The 17,917-nt window shown below is 38.8% G+C and overlaps 1 protein-coding gene across 2 annotated transcripts in view; it reads left to right on the forward strand.

The window, feature by feature from the left end:
• The window catches only part of NEK7 (NIMA related kinase 7), a 96,150-nt gene that overhangs the window by 42,814 nt on the left and 35,419 nt on the right, over window positions 1–17,917 (forward strand). For both annotated transcript variants that reach the window (XM_006155437.3, XM_014590485.2), the window contains 2 exons: window positions 13,678–13,786; window positions 14,657–14,764. In XM_006155437.3, coding sequence (XP_006155499.1) covers window positions 13,678–13,786; window positions 14,657–14,764 — 217 coding nt within the window. The remainder of the gene's footprint in view (window positions 1–13,677; window positions 13,787–14,656; window positions 14,765–17,917) is intronic.

Consider the following 17,917-nt stretch of genomic DNA (forward strand, 5'->3'; position numbering starts at 1 on the left):
CCAAAGCTGCTAGACCAACGACTTGCATCTGCTGCTTCCTCCCTCCTCCTCTCCTGTCGCATGTCTTTGTAAGATGGGACAGATCGTTTTGTGTCCCTCCACCAGGCTTTCCTGTCTGTCTTCCTCCCATATTCTATTCCCAGTCCTGGATCCACAACCATTGTGCATCTTCTGGATCCCATCTATCAACATGTAGGGGTGTCAGGTCTCTGATGTCTTAAACATGTTTACATGTGTGTTTATGCATGCACACGTGTCCCTCATTCATGTATTCATTTAGGAAGCTTACCTCCCAGTGGAGAAGTCAAGCAAAATGCTCAGCAGGTAGAGTACGGAATATGATAGGCCAGTTGGTGGTAATACGGAGAAACTTTAAAAAGAGCTAGTGTGGCGGTCGCAGCAGGCGCTGCTTGAATACCATGGTCTGAGACGCTCCTACGAGCAGGTCTCCCCGCCTTACCGCTGCTGCCTCTGCCTCCAATTACTGCCCTGCTTCTTTTTCCCTCCACCGTCGGACATTTACTCCTGACCCCATTTCTACAAGTCACACAAAATGGCCTTCAAGCGACGTCTGTCAGGAAGTCAGGTGGCCTTTGTCCAGTCCTCATCCTACCATCCTTCCAATCCTCTTGTCCTGGCTCACTGAGTCCCACTGCCCTGGAAACTCCTCCTTAACTGAGTCATTCTCTGCTTCCTGGCTTTTAATGCTGGAGTTTCAAGTTTCAGAACCAGCACCCCCACCCGCTCCCACTCGGTCCTCCCTTTGTAGTTGATCTCTCCTGCGTGGATTCAGGTGCTCTCTGTGCTTGTTGACATCTGATTTTTTCACCTTTAGCACGGAGCACTCTTAATTCCGCACGCGGGAAGCTGTGCACAGATTCACGGCCTGCAGACTACTCCCCTGGGCCTCAGCTCTAGTCTCACACCAGGCTAGCTCGTGCCCGCTGGCAACCAGGACTCGGCCCCTTCTCTGCTTCTCCTCCTGTTTTCAATCTGTCACCAAGTTTTGTTTATTTTTTCTTCTGAATGCCTTTCAACTTTCTTCACCCTGCTGCACTTCCATCTCCGTCCCTGTAGCTGAAGTAGCACCGTTTCACACCTGGCGAGCGTGAGCCTTTTAACTCATCTCCCATGTATCCTCCACACCCAGGCCTCCAATCTGTTTCTCAACCACAGAAAAAGAAAAAGGAGAGCCTTTGTTGTCGTGAAATCCTCCCAGGGTTTCCTATGGAGGGTAAAAATGAAAATGTTTGGCAGCATTTGCCAAAATTAGTGTGATCGAGAAGATAAGCTCCCTGCGTTGTCCTGTGAACGCACGCACGAGTCTCAGTGTCTAGAGCAGCACCGGGCACAGAGGGGTTCTCAGCAGAGAGTTGCAGGACAGCCCACCCCTGCTTTCCCGCCCCTGCTTTTCCTCCTGGGTTCCGGCGCATGGGCCTTTTAGTTCCTTGCCTTACTGTCCTTCCTCATGTCACTCTTGTATGTGACACCATTCACCTGGGATGCTCTGCCCTTCCGCTCCTGGCCGAAGTTATGGCTGTTCTCCCTCCAGCTCTTCCCTTGGCTATCGCTTCCTCAGGCATTTCCCTTTGACAGAGACTGTTCGAGGGTTGGCTGCTCTCGGAGTGCCCTTCTTCCATCACACTTAGTAATATAGTTAGGCGCACGTTTGCACGATTGTTGTATCGACGTGTGCGCCCCCACTAGACCTGAAGCTCTGGACAGGACGGGCCATGCTGCTCTGCTCACACGGCTGATCTGCTTTGGGTTTCCATCCTCCTTGGCTGAGAGGAGGAACTCAACAAGTGTGCAGTGACAGCACGAGTCCAAGCTGGTTATTTGCCCTTTGTTCCTGGACTCTGGCCCAGGGGCCAGTAGGTGGCCTGGGTGGGTGTGTGAAGTCACAGCACTTTCCTGCTGCTTGCGCTCTGCTCCCTTGGAGAGTTGCCGAGAGAGTGCAGTGCTGAAGTGAGATACAGCAGGATTCTGGTGCAGGATGATTTTTTTTGGGGGGGGGAGTGGTGGGCTAATAAATTCTAGAATTGTTTTCTAAATACTCTTACTAGTTCTATAAATTATTCTGTATAAAAGAGATTACATGGGATTCAGGTAGTTCAGAGGTAAAACATGGCTCTCTGTTACACTGCCATGGCTCCTGGGAACCACGAGAGGTTCCTGGTTCATGTCCAGAGACCTTTCCCTGGGCATACCGGGCACGCACATGCCTGTGATCTGGGGCTGACTGAGCCTGGGTGGTTGCAGTGTTAGGATCCTGTTGGGTGTTCGTTCCCTCTCTCTCCCTCTCTCTCTTTCTCCCTCTCTCCCTCTCCCCCTCTCTCTCTCCCTCCATTTACCCCCCACACCATACACTCATGGAATAAATAAATAACTTAAAAAAAAAGAGATTACATTAGGAAGCTCTTTTGTAATGGGACATGCAGTGACTTAAAGCTTTATCTAGGACAGCAGTGAAGGCTCCAATTGTAAAGGACACGATGCAGTTCTGTGCCGCTGAGTGACGCTATAATTCATTGCGCATCACAACAATGTATTTCCCTCGCTCAGGTCTCCTCAGCTTAATTGGGGTAGAAGAGGAAATATAGCTTCTGGTCTCTATTCCAGAAACGAACCTCTGGATAGCATTGCATCAAAGATTTTTACAAGTAAATAATTAATTGGTTTAGAGCAGGCTGACAAATATAATTAAGCAATTTATACTTGAAATAGTCAGTATTTCTCTAATTAGTGACAAAGGAATACCTGAGGCTGTGGTCAGATGAAATACTTCCCAGATGAGTTTTAGGATAAAAGGAAATCCAGAATTTTTCATCAACTATTTCTTCATTATCAGTAATTAGAATTTTAAAGGAAAATATACTGTTACAAAACAGATTTCAGCTAAATTGTGAGATACATACAATACACACACATTCTATGTTTTTGTTATTGGAATCTGGCTTGGACCAATATATGCTACCTTTCATAATAGGACTTACACTGTTTATTTCATTGTTTTAATGGTAAGAAACAAGCTTAGTGCAGAGGAAATAAGGCTAATCTCAAAAATATGTAAATAAGAGCTTTATTTCTTTCAGCTTTTCAGTAGCAATGTTGCTAACATGTATTTTAAATTTTCAGAGCCCATTTTGCAAAATGCACCTAACTTATTGTACTAGTCATGTATTTCTAATTGCGTATTAGAAAGGTGATTTGAGACAAATAGGAGAAAATGTATGAGTGTATTTAATGTGATATTTAAAGCAGTATTTTGATAAAAAATATCAATTAAAGAAATATAACCTAATATAATAAATCTGAGGGAAACTCAGAAGTCTGTTATCAGCCAAAAGAGCTTCATGCCACATTGTAATGGCTAAGAATTGAATTTTATTCTTATGTTTTCTATTGAAGTATGGGATACAAATAATTTAATGGATGTCTATTATCTGCCAGGCTGTTCTGGACAACTAATTAGGCTCTCCTTATTTCTAAAGTGTTTAGATATAGGCTGTCTTATTGGATCATCACCATTATATTTTCTACATAGTCACCAGTTATGGTATTCCCTGTAAAATTGCTGGGAGTCTCAAAACTTTTTATTTATATAAACATTAAATTAATTTTAAAAAATTACAAGAGGGCATGCATGCCAGAGAGAGAGAGAGAGAGAGAACCTCCCCATGGGGTGTGGTCACGCCCACAATCCTTTCTCCTCCTACATTTCATTGCCCTGTTGGGGTTTGGGGCATGCATGCACATACCTGGTGTGTTTTTCAAGACAATAAACAAACTGCACAGTCGGCCATGTGGGATCTGGCTCTCTTAACTACCAGGCCCTGAGGATAGCTCCAAACTTGATTTTATACATTGATTTTTGTTGTATTTGACATGTATTGAGTCATTTCAAAAGGCACAGCACATTTCGACATAGAAAAACGTGTCATGATTTTTCCAATGACCCAATACTTTGTTTTCTATTGCTGGAAAACAAATGACCATTAATTTAGTGGCTTAGAACAACACAAATTTCTTATCTCACAGTTCCTTTGGGTTAGGAGTTTAGGTGTTCAAGGCCTTAGAAGATTGAAGTCAAGATCTCAGCAGGGCTAGGAGTTTTCTGAAGGTCAGAGTCTATTTCAAGTTCACTGGCTGTCTGTTTGCGGGTGTTACTGAGGTGCGTGCTCTCTTCCTGCTTGTCAACTGGGGACCTTAGTAAGGTTCTCAGGGCTGCTGGCCATTCCCTGGTCCCCCGTCTCTGCAGGCTTGAGCAGGAGAGTCTCTGGGACTTTTTTAAGGGCCCACCTTATTAGGTCAGGCCTGCCGAGGGTATTCCCCTTTTGATTAATTTAAAGCAGACGGGTTAGGAACTTTAATTACATCTGCAAAATCTCTCCTGCCAAATGAGAGAATATAATATGGTAATAATATTTCATAGTATTTACATGTCCAACTCACACTCCAGGAAAGGGTTATATGCCAGGACCTGAGAGTTTGGGAGAAGGAAGTGCACATTAGAATTCTGCGTAGACTTTGATGAATTAGCTGGATTGTCAACCACATTTTGGATGGAGATAGTTGCTGCATTATTTAGTTTTTTTAACATTTGCAGATACATCTTTATAAGTACTTACCCAAATTTAGAGATTGTATTAGAAATAAAATCACTTTAAAATGTCTTTTACACTTTGACCTTTGATCCTTAAAGCATTATAGGCTTTCCAGCAGTGCTGTCTCCCTTTGATAACTGATTTATTGTTTACCTGGATGCCTACACGTCCCATTTCAGCATCTGGCTAGAGTGTCTAGTCTATGTCGGACAACGGAGAATGCCCGTGATCCTGAATGCAATCCGTTTTGTGTACAGTTGTCAATTTTGGATAAAATTGTCTTCTATTTTACTTTAGAATTATTGCCGTAAGATTACAAACTAGTGATACTATCCAAAAAGTTATTTAGAATTGAGTACTATATATGTAGATCCATATGCTTAGCTACCCACACACAATACATGGACACCTATGTATATTCATATAAATTTATGTCTATATATGTGTGTGTATATGTACAGACTTTTACAGAAGCAGGTATTGATGAAATATCACTTGGGTTTTCTTTTGATACTTCAGTATTTGATAGTGAAACATTTCTCTTTAGACATTTTATAAACGGAAAATACCATAACAACCATTATATAGTTCTGTGAGTGCAACTAAAACAGTGATATATGAATTTTGAGCTGTGTTTATTTGGGAGAAATTAGAAGATCATTTCCAAGGAGCTTATTGTTGCTCCTGACATTTGAAGGTGATGCTGCTGGAACCTTCACAAGCCATGTTCCACCACAAACAGTGATTCTGGGAGCTCTCGACAAATAGAGGGAGGGCGTATAGGCACCTTTGCATTACAGCCTCGCTTTCTTTTCCTTAGCGTTCTTCTGAGAGACTTCTACTGTCTCATCATGGTGTGTTCTTCGTCTGTTAAGGGAATCGAAATGTCTTTCTATCTTAATGTTGTCAGATGTAACATGACAAGAAAGAATTCTTTAAAGAGGCAAATATTTCTGTTTATCTCCTTGACCTTTTATGTCTTCCTTAGGACTGATTTCTGCTTTTTTTCTAATCTCACTTTATGTCTCTGTAGTACTCTGATGCAGTAGAGAAAACGCTGAAATATTTCCACGTATTTTCTCATCAGTGTTACTAACACGGAAGTTTCTCTGAAGAATTTCCCACAGGGCAGCAATGCAGGAATCAGTCCTGGGTCATTCTGATGCCATCGTGTATTATACGGATCTGTGTGTGTGTGTGTGTGTGTGTGTGTGTGTGTGTGTGTGTGTGTGTGTTTATTCTGTGTATGAGTTTTCTTTATGTGACAAGAAAGAATTCTTTAAAGAGGCAAATATTTCTGTTTATCTCCTTGACCTTTTATGTCTTCCTTAGGACTGATTTCTGCTTTTTTTCTAATCTCACTTTATGTCTCTGTAGTACTCTGATGCAGTAGAGAAAACGCTGAAATATTTCCACGTATTTTCTCATCAGTGTTACTAACACGGAAGTTTCTCTGAAGAATTTCCCACAGGGCAGCAATGCAGGAATCAGTCCTGGGTCATTCTGATGCCATCGTGTATTATACGGATCTGTGTGTGTGTGTGTGTGTGTGTGTGTGTGTGTGTGTGTGTGTGTTAATATTCTGAATAAGTTTCCTTGATTTGAGGCACGAACATTCAGAAGGCAACAGTTTTTGGGGGAGGAAAACACAGTGACTTTATAGGTGCCTTATTTTCTTGTTTACTAGACAATTGAAGGGTTTTTGCTTCTTCTTTTACAAGGCTTTATTGGGTCAGGGAAAAAAACAACAAAAACAAAAACAACTCTCCTATATTTTCTACCCTAAGACGAAATGTAATTTTAGTTTCTGTTAATAACCTGTACAAATTTGACTTTGGGGAATGAACTGATTATATTTATCTTCTCTTAAATTATATTCTAGAAACAATTGAGCACCCTTGACTAGCTTTTCCACTATTACAGGAAGGGACAAGCCTGGTAGACCCTGACTGGGAAAGATTTGATCGCAGTAGAGGAATGAGATGCTGTGTTAAATACTGTCAGTGACCCTGCACTGCCTGGCCCAGTCTTTTTACAGCTTGTGAGCAACTGAAGGGGTCTGAGGTTCATTCAGAGTACCAAGAGTGAGAAGACTCACACACTGCAAATTATTACCGCATACCAAAATTTTAACTGAGACATAAATACTGCACATACTTACATAATTCTCCCAAACTGTAGATAGCAAATATTTGCATAGTTTAGTCTGCCAATACTTCATTATCCCTTCAGAAAGAAAATACCTCCATAGAAAGGTTAACATATTATAAAAATCACTCTTAAACCATCAGTTCTGTATTCAGAACCAGTCTGTCTTTTCCATTGCCCAGTTCCTGCATTTAGTTCTTTCAAATTAACTACTGCAAACTGGAATTTCATAGCCATGCGTTACAATTACGAAGCTCTGTGTGTCTAGGGATCTAACATCCTTCTGATGGTAAGTGTCTGACCTGATCACAGGGTTATAACAAAGAGCTCTAACTACCTGCCCTCTCACATGAAGACCATTTATGGCACTAAGTGAGTCATTGAGGGATCTCTGAAGGTTCTCTGTTGTTTTACTTTGTTTTTAATAACTGGAGGGATGAAGGATAAGGATATACCACCTGTAAACTGTTAATTATTTTTAAGTGTGAAACTGTTCAGACATTTATTACTTAAGGTTTTATTTGTAACTGAGGCTGTAGAAGCATTGGTGATATTGCACAGATTTCTTAGGTCATCTCCAAACACTCTTTTTAATATAGTGAGGAAACTGAGACCTGGCAAGATTAAGTAGCTCGTTCAGGGTTCCACAACTAGTTACTGTCGAGTCTCATAATAAGATCTGTTATTGTTAGAGAAGAGTACGGATTAGGTGAGTGGCACATTAAAACATTTGACAATATTCCAATCAGGAAATGTTGTCTTGTATTGAACTTAAATCACTTACTTCCTGTGTGAGAAACTTGGAAGAGATGGAAAACAGCTGGTGCCTGCAATGCTTGTTCTCTTATAATTTAGTTATTTCTCATCATTTAATTAGCATTTTTCCTAATCTTCCTAAATGCTTTGTACACCGAGATTTCATTTGTTGCTTTGGTTTTTATCTTTTATTTCTTTTAACCACAGCAGTATATTCCTTTCTGTTAGTGTATTCTTTTTTTCATGAGAGAAAGAGAAAAAGGCAAGGAGCCTTGATGGGGTCTCAAACCACAACCCTCCTTACATGCTTCCTGGCCAGCCGGGATCATGGGCCTCATACGTGCAAGAGCATGTACAGGCCGACCCAGGAACCAAACCCTAGTCTACCTTGTGGTTTGCAGCATTGCAGAGCTTTGCACCACAATAGCTGGGTCCATAGCAGTGCATTTCTTTCTTTCTTTCTTTTTTATTTTTTTTTGAGAGGATTTTGTTATAGGGCACGTGCGCTCTTCAGACAGAGAGAGACAGAGAGACAGAAAGCGAGAAATCACCCCCCAAGGGGGATGGCCACACTGCAATCCCTTCTCCATTCTCCTCTAGGGATCTTGGGCACGCACACACACACGCCTGGCTTGAGTTTAAGCCACTGGGTCCGGGATGCAAACCGCGGTCGACTACGTGGGAGTCCAGCGACATAGCCATTATGCTAACTGCTGGTCCCCATAGCAGTGCATTTCTAAAGGATGCTTGTAGCATGTAATTCTCAGGGCCAGCTGCATAATTATAGATCTTTTTGTTAAAAAAAATTATTAGGCATTTTCAAGAAGGCTATAACAGAGCAGCAAACCAAGCGTGGAACTCATGAAGCTGGCCTTGATGGTTTCAGATATTTTGCTTGAAATTTTCTTCTTTAAAGATGAACATGCCAAGCTATAAGCTTAAATGTTTTGACATACAACAGAAGTGAATACTTTTTAAAACAAGATCTTTTGCTTTTTTTTTTTTTAGAAATTTTTGCTATAGGGTGCGTGCGCTTGACAGAAAGAGAGAGACAGAGAGATAGAAAGTGACCCCCCCCCCCCAGGGGGAATGGCCATGCCACAGTCCCTTCTCCTACATTTTCCTCTTGGGATCTTGGGCACTCACGCGCCCGGCATGAGTTTAAGCCACCGGTTCTGGGACTCAAACCACAGTCGACTATGTGGGAGTCTAGAGACATAGCCATTATGCCAACTGCTGGTCCTCATTTGCTCTTTCTTCATGGTGGTTGAGTTTATTCTGTGTGATAGCATTGACAGTCTTCCTGCGAGTTCTTGGAAAAGAATGCTTGAATTGCAAAGTAAGAAATAAACAGTGTATGATCTACTTGGAGTTGTTGTGTGTAGAAAGCAGAAACCAGTTCTGTGGAAGGCCACATATTGGATCTTGCCCGTGAACAACTGTTTGTCCATTTTGTTCCCTTACCCTAACATGGCTGTCTGCTTCTGTAAACCTGTTTGCCCTTCCCATGAGAAAATAGCTTGTGTTAGCCATACAGAAAACCGCATCCGGGACGATGTCTTCTACTTGCTACTGTCTTTGCTATCTAGCCTGAAACACTTTTGTTTAGCAATGTAACTGCTTGTATGGAAACACCACTCCCCGGACTCCCATGTAGTCGACCACAGTTTGAGTTCCGGACCCGATGGCTTAAACTCATGCCAGGCACGTGTGCGTGCATGCCCAAGATCCCGAGAGGCGAGTGGAGGAGAAGGGATTGCGGTGTGGCCATCTCCCTGGGGAGTGATTTCTCGCTTTCTGTCTCTCTCTCTCTCTCTTTCTGGTGAGCACACGTGCCCTATAGCAAAAACCTCTCCAAAAAAAAAAAAAAAAAAAAAAAGGCATGACTATTAAAGCAACTGTTGTCCCCCAATTTTTGAATGGAAGCAGCTTGTATAAGCTAGCCTCTGTTATATTAGTACAGATCACTTAGCTGATGCTGTGAACGTCCTGCCAGGTGCACTGAATTTCCCCTCAGTGAAATTCTGGAGATCTTTTACGGAAAGGAGACATCATGTCCTCTGATGTTTGTGTATACATGTTGTGTGTACTGACTAGCTTCTTGTTCTGTCTAGGTTTTCTATTTGCCAAGTGTTTATCTGTATAATGTTGATGGAGGTAGAAAATGTGCTTTTAAAAAATAAACAGTATTTGAAGATTTGCCAAGAGTAAAGACTATACACTTTGAAAAAAATAACTTAAAAATTATACTGAAGTGGTCAGGTATACCTGAGTGTTTATTTCTGTCTGTTCATATATTTTTAGGTACTTTGTTTTCTGGTATAAAAGGTACAGTCTATTTTGGAATGTAAATATGGTAAAAGTGTCATATCACATAATCTCTTTTCATGTAGACATTGTATTGATGCTAACCTTTAGAAATTTTGGTCATATTATATATTGCTTTAGGGAAATTTACATGACAATGAAAATGAGCATTTAAAATTTTTATGTATTGGTATTTATATAGGGCTGTGTTTTCAGAGAAAATGGGGTTTTTGAACAGAATGCTATTTTGCTGCAGAATTAATTTTTAAAAGACATCTGCTTACTAGAATAAGTTTTAAGAGATTTTCTTTTAATACTTTGGCATTATGGAAGTTCCTGCTTTATAGTGCTAATATAAATTTTTTGGCAGCATTATTACTACTTTTTAAAAAATATTTTCAAATTTCAAAACAACATGTTCATTTATTTTAAATAATAACAAATTTACATATATATGTCTCATATTTTAATAAAAGATATTTTGGTACAAAAACTGAAATCTGTGCATAGTTTTCTTTATTAATATTATGCATTTTCATTATCCTTTCGAAGAACTCTCATATGTTAATACAGATTTTACCAAGAGTAAATAGAATTCAAATTTTCATTGCCCTTTTTGCTGTTCATCACTGGCCAACAGTGCCACCATCAGAACAGACAGGCTTTTCTCACTGTGACTCTTGCTTTCCTCAAAAAAAAAAAAAAAAAAAAAAAAGGCATATATTTAGGAGTAGGAAAATAAAATTCAAGTGCTCCAAGAAACTGGCATTATCCTGGTAGAGGTTAAAAGTTATTATAGGGCCAGTCCTGTGGTCTGGTGGTTAAGGGAAGCAGATCTCCCTGGCATGGCTGACTGCATAGTTTGATTCCTAGACCTGGTGACTTGAGAAATATGCAAGCTGTCTGTGTATACATGTGCACCCAAATCCAGACAGGATGAAGAAATGGAGAAAGAACAGGACCACATTCCATGTAGGGGTGCTTTCTTCTCCTTCTCTTTGCCTCTAGTGAGCACATGCACCCTCTGGTAAATTTTTTTTAAGTTTGATAAAGTGCAGGGGGTGTGTTATAATTTGGGGGGGTACTGCTAATAGTAAAAGAAAATAAAACTTCCAGACTAACAATGTAAACATAAAAACTTTTAAATTATTCCTAAAGGATATATGAATAAAAGGGGGAAGGCAAGCGGCAGTGCAGCAGTCATGCAGTGGAACCCACATGAAAAGGTTCTGGGTTCGGTCCTGTGGTTCCCTGCATACATACGTCGTTAAGTTGTGCACATGCCTGGGATCTGGCCGGCTGAGGCTAGGGTGGGATCACAGTGATAAAACCTTACTGGGAGTGTCCATCTGTCTCTCTGTCTTTCAGAAGGACGAAATAAATAAAACTTTTATTTTGCTATAGGGCATGTGTGCTCACCAGAAAGACAGAGAGACAAGGCGAGAAATCACTCCCCGGGGGGATGGCCACACCGCAATTCCTTCTCCTCCATTCTCCTCCCGGGAACTTGGGCAGGCACGCACACGTGCCTGGCTTGAGTTTAAGCCCCAGGTCTGGGACTTGAACCATGGTTAACTACATGGGAGTTCTGCGACATAGCCATTATGCCAACTGTTGGTCTCATAAATAAACTTTAAAAAAAAGTATACACAAAGAAAAAAAAGAGCAGGTGGGAGAAAAAGCATATAGTAAAGATGGTAAATTTAAATCTAAATATCAGTCATTCTGTTTAAGTAAATGAAATAAGTCAAAAGACAGAATGGATGAAATAATCAAAACCAAAGCATAACGCTAACAGCAAATCATTTTAGAAGTCAAGTCTCAGTATAATAGAGACTAAAAAAAATGTGATGAAGGTAAATGTGAGTAGGCCTGAACTTTCCTCAAAAAAAAAAAAAAAAAAAAAAAGAAGTCCCTGTGCTTTAGCAGTGGATGCAAACCTTCATGTTTAAACAGAGACTTGTAGAAAAATATTAGAAGATGAAACTGCCTTTAATTGATGCTCTGACAAAATCACATTCCTAGTATTATTTATTCAAAGGCCTGTTACTAATGTAGATACTTAACTCTTGCCAGGTCACTCTAAGTGGCATTGTATCAATGTCAGTTGATTGTCACAGTCTTTAATTCGTTTTAAGATAAAGTCTCGACAGAGAATGTAAAAATGTGGAAAGAATCGGATCATCTTGGTCTGATGGCATCTTCCCTACTGTGTATTTTGAGGGATATTTTTAAATCAGTATTATGTCTTAAATATATATATTTATTTTTAAAATATGCGGTTTATATGAGTATACTGCCAAGTTAATTATAATTAAAATGCTTTCAGAATCTGTAGTAAAGCCTAACGGTTTTTCTTTTATGGTTTGATACGTACAGGATACAGTATATTTATTTCGAATGAAGAGACAGTCCCTGTCTTCCAGTCCGCATCACAGTCCTGTGTATGCTAATAAGCATCAGGGCGTGCATGTACACAGGCCTTATCTGAACTCTTTCGAAGTCTGAAAGAAAATTAGGTGTGAAGAACTGATTGTAACATTGTCCCCTAAGAATGAAAACTGATGTTGACACAATCAAAAGTATGGGTACAACTGATTTGCTTTCTAATTACGGGGTCATCTAATTGTTCTTAGGCTACAATGTTACTGATGTATTGGCTATTGAGCTGCTAGTAAGTTTACTTCTGTAGTGTGTGTTATAAAGATGGAGTCAATTAGCTTTTCCCTAAAGTTTTAGCCCTTGTTATTTTGAGTACATCTGAGACAAGAGGTATGATCTTTTGCTAAGTATGAAGCAGAAGTGTCAGCAAATTTCCTTGTACTGTCTTTCCTTTCAGTCTGCCCTCAGCTGGTCACAGTTGTAAAAATTCAGAGGAGGTTGATTTTTCTCAAGGATAGTTTCTTCATTTTCAGTAACAAAAATATCAAATCAGTTGGACTTCTCAAAATATCTTGTTTCCAGATGAAGTGTGTTAAAATACATATTTAAATTCTTAAAATTATCAGAAAATTGTATAAAGACCTGTTTAAATTCAGTATTGTGGTTATTTATAAATATTGCTAAATTGGAAACCAGTTGCATTTTTGGTTTTGAAAAACATGTTAAGGTATTGAATGTTTCTTATAGAGCTAAGAACTTTGTTTGTGAAGGAGCATATTATTAGTATAGCCTCCTAGCAAATGTAATGTAGAAAAATGAGCATAACTATGTACCCGTGGTTTGGGAGTGATTTTATTATTTACTCTCTCAGGACGGCCTATTCTCTCCTCATTGGCCTGTTGCTGCTCTCAGCCTTTTTTTGCCTATAAGATTTTCTTCCACAAAGTTTAGTTTCATTCATTTAAAGTAAAGTGTAAGTTTGACTTTGCAATAGAAATATTCATGGACATTTTTTTTAATCTATAATGCCCTTAGATTACTTAATTTTTAATAAATTGTGATACTTCAAATCACCAGGGTGGTTTAATATTTAAAAGGAATTCTGTAGTGAAACCTTCTGTCAGGAAAGGAATTGTCTTTTAAGGGACACAATTACTTTTAGGTTCCTAGACTGTTTTTATTCTGGCTTTTCTTTAAATGAAATTAGACATCTTTCTTTTAGGACAAGAAACTGATTTAGATGTTAATTTCTTGAAGTAGTTGGACATCATAAAGACGTAATGTTACCTGTCTTACTTTGGGTTTAATAGGAAGAAACGTAAGCTGTTTTGTCAGGTAAAATCTTAGAATCATCACATGCCTTTTAGTTGATAATAGGTAGATAAGAGTGTTTTCTCTTTTTTTTTAATATACATATGGATTTTTGTAGTCTTAAAAATTTTGGTTCTCATACTTCTCATTTTTAACTTTTAAAAAGCATTTTAAGAAGCAGAAGAGGCTAATTCCTGAAAGAACTGTTTGGAAGTACTTTGTCCAGCTCTGCAGCGCACTGGAGCACATGCATTCTCGGAGAGTCATGCACAGAGGTAAGAGAAGAGCGTTAGCGACTCCTGAGGTAGCCTGCATGGTCCAAGGTGTTAACTTGCAATAACTTTCCAGTCAGTGCATAGTACAGCAGGCTTTCTCAGGACATTTATTTCCAAATTACAGTTTCCTAGAGTGATGAACCTTTACCTACAGCTCTACTTGGTTTTAACTGAAAATGGAAATGATTTTCCTGCTTGGCTCCTCTGAGCATCTTACTGGTTAACAGAAGGAAAGTGATGTGGGAAAGCAGTAGACTGAAGACAGGGAAGAGTCGTGTGTTTTTACCAAACTATTTACTATGGCTAGTTCCATTTTTCGTCTTCAGCATTAGCTTTTAATGTATTCTTGATGATTAGTCAAATGGTTGGGCAGAGTGTATTAAGGTTTTTTCAGGAAGTAACTGATCCACTGATTGTGGGGGTGTGGACATTTTCAACATAATTTATTTTAAGTAATTAAGATTTTCAAAGCCTTCTGAGTAAATAACTATATGCATAATGGTATTAAGTCATGAATTTTTTAATGAAAACATACTAATAAAGTTATCTTTATTAAGACATATTATTTAAAATTAATATATAAAGGATACATTTGTACTTTGAATTTCACAAAAGGTTACTTGAAAATGGAAAGCAAAATGCATTTTAAATGGAAATTAATAATGATCTTTATAATGCTGCTTTGATAATTTAGAAGATTGAGAACTCCAAAGTACTAGAATGCATCAAAATTATCTAAAATAATTGGTTTGAGATTCAAATTTTTATGTTTGAAATAGGTTTTAATTTTACCATGAAAAATGATTTTTACTTCCTTTAAAATTCCTAAAGCAGCCTCATCTTTCACCCAGTGCCTTCATTTATTCGCAGATATAAAACCAGCTAATGTATTCATTACCGCCACCGGGGTGGTCAAACTTGGAGACCTTGGGCTTGGCCGATTTTTCAGTTCGAAAACCACAGCCGCACATTCTTTAGGTAAGAGAGTCACCATCATTTCATCCGATTGTGTGTGTGTGTGTGTGTGTGTGTGTGTGTGTGTGTGGTTTAAAAGACAAGGTAAGTGCCACTTATGCCAGCTCTTACATTCTCAACAAACTGGAATCTCCAGGTCCTGAGGAGGTACCTACAATTCCACCTGAGGAATTTTGTTTTCTTTCCCATGATGGTTGAATACTTCAGTTTACTTGTTAGGCAAGCACTGGTTTTAAAAAAAATGCTGGTAAACCTGATTTTAACCATTGCCACAGAGCATTCCTGTTGGTCCTATTGAGTAATACTGAAGTAATATGATGAATAAACCGTACCTTAGGAGTAGAGGTCATCTGACCAGTTAAAAACACTGTAGTGGTCTGTAAATATTATCTGTTGCAATAACTTAATAGTTATGATTACTGCAGATGGGAAAACCTAAAGATAACCTATGGCTAATGAGGAAAATGTTTCCAGAAGTTATAAAGTAGACAAAATAGCTGTAGTTTATTCATTCCAGAATTAATAAAGCCAGTGTCCTTTGTACTTAAAATAGAAATGAATGTAAGGACAATAACATTCTATTAAGAATGAAAACTAAGTTGTCTAGGTTCGAAGCAATAGAAATTAGTAGGAAGAAATAATTTTTTTAATTGAATAGCTTAAGGGAATGAAAAAGCTTCTCTGAAAACTCTTCCAATCATGTTTTCTCCATGTAAATACAAGACTTAGATAAAATGTTGGCAAGGAAAGAAGTTGGCTTTAATGTGACGATGGTCATCTTGAATGTCGTAATCTCGTTTGTCGTTGTTGTTAGAGAAAGACTTTTGGACTTGCCAGAGAGACAGAGAGACGGAAAATGAGAAATCACTCCTGAGGAGGAATGGCCATGCCACAATTCCTTTACTCCAGTCTCCTCTTGGGATTCTGGGCATGCACTCACATGTGCCTGACGTGAGTTGGAAGCCACCAGCCCGGGACTCGGAACTGTGGTCAGCCATGTGGGAGTCCAGTGATGTAACCACTACGCCACCTGCTGGTCCCTCACTGATTTTTTTTTTTGATAAAATTATTGTCTCTAAATGTGAAATAAAAAACTTCTCAATGATGTGCTGAGGAGTAAATGAGTTACATTTAATAACATAGTGAACTAGTGTCTGAATTAGTTGGCTATAGTTGGCAAGATGGTTTTAAGTCTCTCTGGTTTTGTTACTAAGGTTGTGTTTGGCCTTGAACCTGTCATTAATATTCTCTGTATCTAGGACTGTACCCGGCTCATATGTAGGCACACAGTCAGTTGTCATTGAGTTACAAATACTGTATTCTGGTTTAAAGAGAGCGAAAAGACAATGCTTTGCATTTTTCACAGGATTTCAATTTTTTGAGTATTTTAAGAAAATAAAATTTCACACTGGTGTAGGCTGGCATTGTTTTTGTTCCCCTTTCCCTTTGCATTTATTTATGTAGAACATTCAGCTTTTCTCTAAGAAAAGTCCTTATGAAATTCCATAGGAAACATGTATGTTTTCTCTCTTGCAAGTGCATGCGCCCTGTAACAAAAACCTCTCCCCCCAAAAAAATAAATAAAAAAAAAAGAAAAAGATAATATGTTTTCACTTTATGTTACTCATCTGCATGGAAATCTTAACAGCATGGTGTCACTGATTTACTTAGGAGTGCTAGGGTATAATGGCACACACACGCACACACAGACACAGCTCTCCATGTGTGTGCACACATGTGTTGCATGTTGAAATACTGCTTTGCAGGCTGTTACTCTGAGCATGCTGTAGTATCCAATGCTATGGACCCAGTTTATTATCTGAAACCCGTATCTTAACAGTTTGGAAATGGACCTCTTAAGCTTGTCTGACTCTCTTTTGCAAAAGCTCTGAACAGGATTTATGAACATATATGCATCTCCGAGTTTGGATAACGTACTTGTCTGAATATGTAATGGAATAAATAAATGATAGCAGATGAATAATTCATCAAGAATTTCCGATACCAAGTCTTACTAAAATTAACTTTTTGTGTACACACACACACACACACACACACACTACATGGTGATGTCCAGAATTGCTCTGTATTCTAAGACACTCCCAAAGTATAGGTAGTGAGGGGGGTAGATATGAGACTGCTTCTTCGATGGATGAATCAATAGAAAAATAATCTTTTTACAAGTATTTTTTTGTTTTCTGTTATTTTAAGAAAAATCTTTAAAATAAAATTTCTTTTATCCCCATGTGTACTCTTTGCAAAATGAAGATTTTGATTATTTGAGCCTGAAGTTTACTAAGCAAAATGCACTGAACACAGAATTATAGTCTAAACTCTAGCCTGCTAAGGCTCTCTGGGTCCAGTAAAAATTCTGTTTAGGAGGTTCAGGAAACTGTCTTTGCTATCAAAGAATACATTTAAACTAACCAGGATAGAAATTCTGCTACAGATTTGTTTTGTTGAAAAGTTGGCCTAATTTTTACTTTTAGGGAATTGTTACTCTCCTATGTTATTGTAATATATTTTTGTTGTCAAGATTGAATTTAAAGTTTGTTTCTAAGAGTTGGTACTGAAAAATAATTGAAAGTGTGACCACTTATATAAATGTATTTTGCTTATAGAAATGTGATGCATCTATAGGTTTTATGTTGATTCATTTTCTGATTTTACTGAGGATAAAATCTATTGGGTATACGCGGTGGCTTAAACGCATGCCAGGCGTGTGTGTGTGTGTATGCCCAAGATCCCAAGAGGAGAATGGAGGAGAAGGGATTGTGGCATGGGCATCCCCCTGGGGGGTGATTTCTTGCTTTCTGTCTCTCTGTCTCTCTGTCTTTCTGGTGAGTGCATGCGCGCTATAGCAAAAACCTCTAAAAAAACCCAAACAAACAAACAAAAACTATCCGGTATGATTTATCCATAGAGCAGGTGTGAATTTCAGTGAAATTAAATGATCTCAGTACGTAGTTCATAGGAAAAAGCCAAGTAAGTACTTAAGGAAATCTGTCTGGAGCCAAATTCCATTTGACTTTGTAAAGGAGATGTTTTCAGGAATTTAATTAAAAATTTTGAAGGCATATAGAATTTTACAAACATTTTGGGTTTTTTTTTTTTTTTTTTTTAGAAGTTTTTGCTATAGGGTGCATTCATTCACCC

The sequence above is a fragment of the Tupaia chinensis genome, unplaced genomic scaffold (assembly GCF_000334495.1).
Source record: "Tupaia chinensis unplaced genomic scaffold, TupChi_1.0 Scaffold000453_1, whole genome shotgun sequence".
Classification (NCBI taxonomy): Eukaryota; Metazoa; Chordata; class Mammalia; order Scandentia; family Tupaiidae; genus Tupaia; species Tupaia belangeri.